The sequence below is a fragment of the Dichomitus squalens genome (assembly GCF_000275845.1).
Source record: "Dichomitus squalens LYAD-421 SS1 unplaced genomic scaffold DICSQscaffold_215, whole genome shotgun sequence".
Lineage (NCBI taxonomy): Eukaryota > Fungi > Basidiomycota > Agaricomycetes > Polyporales > Polyporaceae > Dichomitus > Dichomitus squalens.
Window position 1 is genome coordinate 1 of NW_006767097.1, and position 3,461 is coordinate 3,461.

Genomic DNA, 3,461 nt, shown 5'->3' on the forward strand with positions numbered 1-3,461 from the left:
AACATGACAAGAAACTCGACGGGGCAGAGCGGAGGCCGGCATGAAGGCACGAGACCTACAAAAGCTAGTCTTCACGCAGACAGCGACAGACTAGTCCCAATGACCAAGTTATACATTAGCACTCGAAGAGAGATACAACACTATGGTCACTCACCTAGTCCCAATGACCAAGAGGTCGAGATGGGGACTAGAGAGCGCCTAAGGGGGTCCTTATATACTAGAGGGGCTGCTTAGCAACCAAGGACAAGGCGCGAGAGCGAGGCAGTGAAGATGACAAAGAGAGAACAAAGGGCGAGAAAGAAAGGCAAGGGCATGGCGATCACGGGAACGTAGCATGCGGCTGTGGGAACGTATCTACAGTGTCCAAATTGGGATGGGCTAGAAAAGGAAATGGTCCGCGAATGGAAGGTGGGCGTCAAAGGGAGGGGAATGGGCGGCAAAAAGGGGCGTCTGTCCAACGTCCGTGACAGTGCTCACCGTATGGTGCGATTTCGAGCAGCGTCGCAACACCCACACCATCATCCGCAGCGCCAGGCGCAGTTGAGACGGAGTCGTAGTAGCACGAGAAGAGGACACTGTCAGGCTTGGAGTCGGAAGACGCAAGTGGGGTATCCGTTCTGTCAATCTTGAGTAGGATATTCGTGTCCTCCATCCCGACGGGGCTGTTCATTAACAACTTTGTACCCTCCGTCGAATTGACTGAGACCATCCATTGGTTGCGTCTGCGCATTTGCTGACATCGCCCCTATGATCGACGACGAGGGACTGTGTCGTGTCCGCATTCTAAGCACGTCTTTGGACTCACCTGCAGGTGCATCAATCCGGCGACAGAAGGAGTGATTTGCTCAATAGTTGGGGGTACGATACGAGCATGGAGTACGGAATAGCATTATAAAGGAGTGAAAGGGTTTAGAACGACTCATCTAAGATACCCGCCTTCGTGAGCTCCTCAAAAATGGTCTCGGGAATCACCCGATGGCTCTTGTATTTCCTGCTTGCCCACGCTGCCTGCTTGCCGTTGAGACCCTTCGTGTACGCGTCCGCAAAGCGGAGTGCTCGAGTAGAGAACCTTAGATAGACATATCAAGTTCAGTTCCGAGCAGGGGAAAGGAAGTAGGGACTCACCGGCGCATGCAAGCAAGAGGTACAGCATGGACAGCAGCAAGCATGTTCTTCTCGAGGTCGGCCTCCTTTGTTGAGTCTGGAAAGCGTCTGTAGATATTCTTCGCATAGCCCCAGCACTGTTCAATCGGGTTGAGCTCGCAGTGAAATTTCGGGAGGAAAAGGACATGGACGCCGCAAGCCTCCATTTCGAGCTTGAGCAAGCTCTTGACACTGCGGAAGTCAGGCTGTTCGTAAAGGAGCCGGCGGCAGCAGCATGGGTTCTGGAGGTAATGGTCGACTGGAAGGACATCCGAAGGGGGTGAAGGGCAGCGAAAGTGCGGGCACTCGAGAGGGAGTTGGTTCGAGCCAGAGATGCCACGTTCATCTAAGAGACGTACAATGCCTTTGAAGGCGCCGCGAAGCTCAGGATCCTGGTGGTCGTTGGGGTAATACAGAGGTTGTGGAGTGCCGTCAGGAAATGTCGCATTGGCCATGGGGATTTTTGTCTTCATTGGTCTGTTCTTGGGACCACCAATGACAGGGTTGCCATTCTTGTCCAGGAGGGGGATATCGACACCGAAGTTGCGTGATGGGCCCTTGGTCATCTTCCGAGCAGAGAGAGCATCAGGGGCGCGTTTGGTATGGGTAGGGGCATTGTCGACAATGAAGTAGATATCTTCATCAGGCCAGTTCTCGCGTGCGATGCGGGCTGCGTGCTTGAACTGCATGAGGACATTGTCCGAGGTAAAGTAGCCGTCACGTCTAGCGCCAGGACGGATGACAATGCATGCGTGCGTCTCACCGTCACGGGATTGCAGCCAGCCATCCTCCGCCGTGAAGAAGTCTGAGATCATCATCGAGACCCCCTCTCCCTTGGCCTGCGGTACCGACTTCTCCCTCACATTCTTCCAGCGAATCGTGCGGCGGTCATTTGCATAGAAGATCGACTCATCGTAGAAGCATAGCCGGGCAGAGTGTGCACTCGGAGCAGCAACAGCAGCAGCAGCAGCAGCAGCAGCGATGGAGCAAGATGATTGAGTGGCATCGGACGGAGATGGAGGACCGGTGGAAGCTGTAGCAGCGGAGTCTTCAGGCAGCGATTGCATCGGGTTCGTGACCTCGTTTCCATGGGCATCGTACTGTCGCAGCTGTGGACGGAGGGCATTGAGGGTGGGGAGGTACACATTCTGACGGTAATGTACAACATCCTCTCGTTCGTGTCCATCGATGTACTGTCCATTTGCCACCCTCCCCCAGCGATAGCCAAGCCGGAGCATCCAGCCATGAGCCGTCGACAGGGAAAGGGTTTCCGTAAGGCCAAAGCGCTGCTGAACAGCAGGGTCGGCGAGATACTCCACGATGTCCAAGGCACGTACGTGCTTTCCGATGCGCTGAAGATGGTCAGAAAGTGCACCTTCTAACTCCTCGTTTTCCAGAGCAGATGAGTTCCAGGTCGCCTTGAAGTTCACGGGGAGATCGTGTCGATCGGCAATGAACGCATGGCACCATTGACGGAGTTTCCGAGCCCGATAGTCGCCCTTGCCTGTGAGCCCCTTCCCCTCCATCTGTGCAGCCATGTATGATGCCTGACGCCACCCAGCACCATTCACATATCCCCAGAGCATGGACTTCATTGCGAACATTCGTTCTTGCAAGATGTCACCACTCTTGAAGGGAATGCGGCGCTTTCTGGAGCTATCTCGGGGCTGAAGCAGCACGGTAAGGTCGTTGTATGCTGCTTGGGCATTGGCCTGAGTAGGTGGGGGCTGATAGCGAGGCTTGTTGTTGAGACTACTGTCTCGGCCGTCATGGGTGCGGGTTACGTCGGAGGTGTCTGCGGGAGTTGGCTGCGTGTAGGCCATGTCTGGCGTGTCCAAGAGGGAGTGCGTTGACTGACTGTCTTCAGATTCAGAATCTGTTACGCTGAAGTACTAACACAAGTCTATCCAGACTTATCACGCGGACTTATCCAAGTACGCGGTGTAGCACACGGGGGAGAGAGTATCGCACAAGTCCCTAGATTGAGGGATATAGGGATACAGGAGGTAACAAAGAGGAGAACAGAAGTGGGGAGCCTCTACCGACTACAGGCCTCCTTATATACTAGAAGGTACCGACCGTATTAGGAAGGGAAAGGTAACCGACCAAAGTGGGGAGGTATGAGGAGACTGCAAAGGAACGCGTCTGGTCGAGGCTGGGCCCCGTATAGTACAAGACCTAGGTCAGGGTCCTATGATATAACCGAAAGGGGATAAAGGCGGGACAGGGTCCTGAGTCTAGGTCAGGGTCGGGCAATATAACCAAAAAGGGAAGGGGGCGCGACAAGGGTCGGGGTCTGGGTCAGGGTAACGTAATGT

The 3,461-nt window shown here is 54.6% G+C and overlaps 1 protein-coding gene across 1 annotated transcript; it reads right to left on the minus strand.

Moving 5' to 3' along the window:
* Positions 1 to 909: 909 nt before the first annotated feature.
* On the minus strand, positions 910 to 2,729 carry DICSQDRAFT_73804 (uncharacterized protein; the record flags this gene model as incomplete). Its single annotated transcript, XM_007371724.1, has 3 exons — positions 910 to 1,069; positions 1,126 to 2,085; positions 2,155 to 2,729. 3 exons carry the CDS (start codon positions 2,727 to 2,729, stop codon positions 910 to 912), a joined length of 1,695 nt encoding a protein of 564 aa, XP_007371786.1.
* Positions 2,730 to 3,461: the final 732 nt, after the last annotated feature.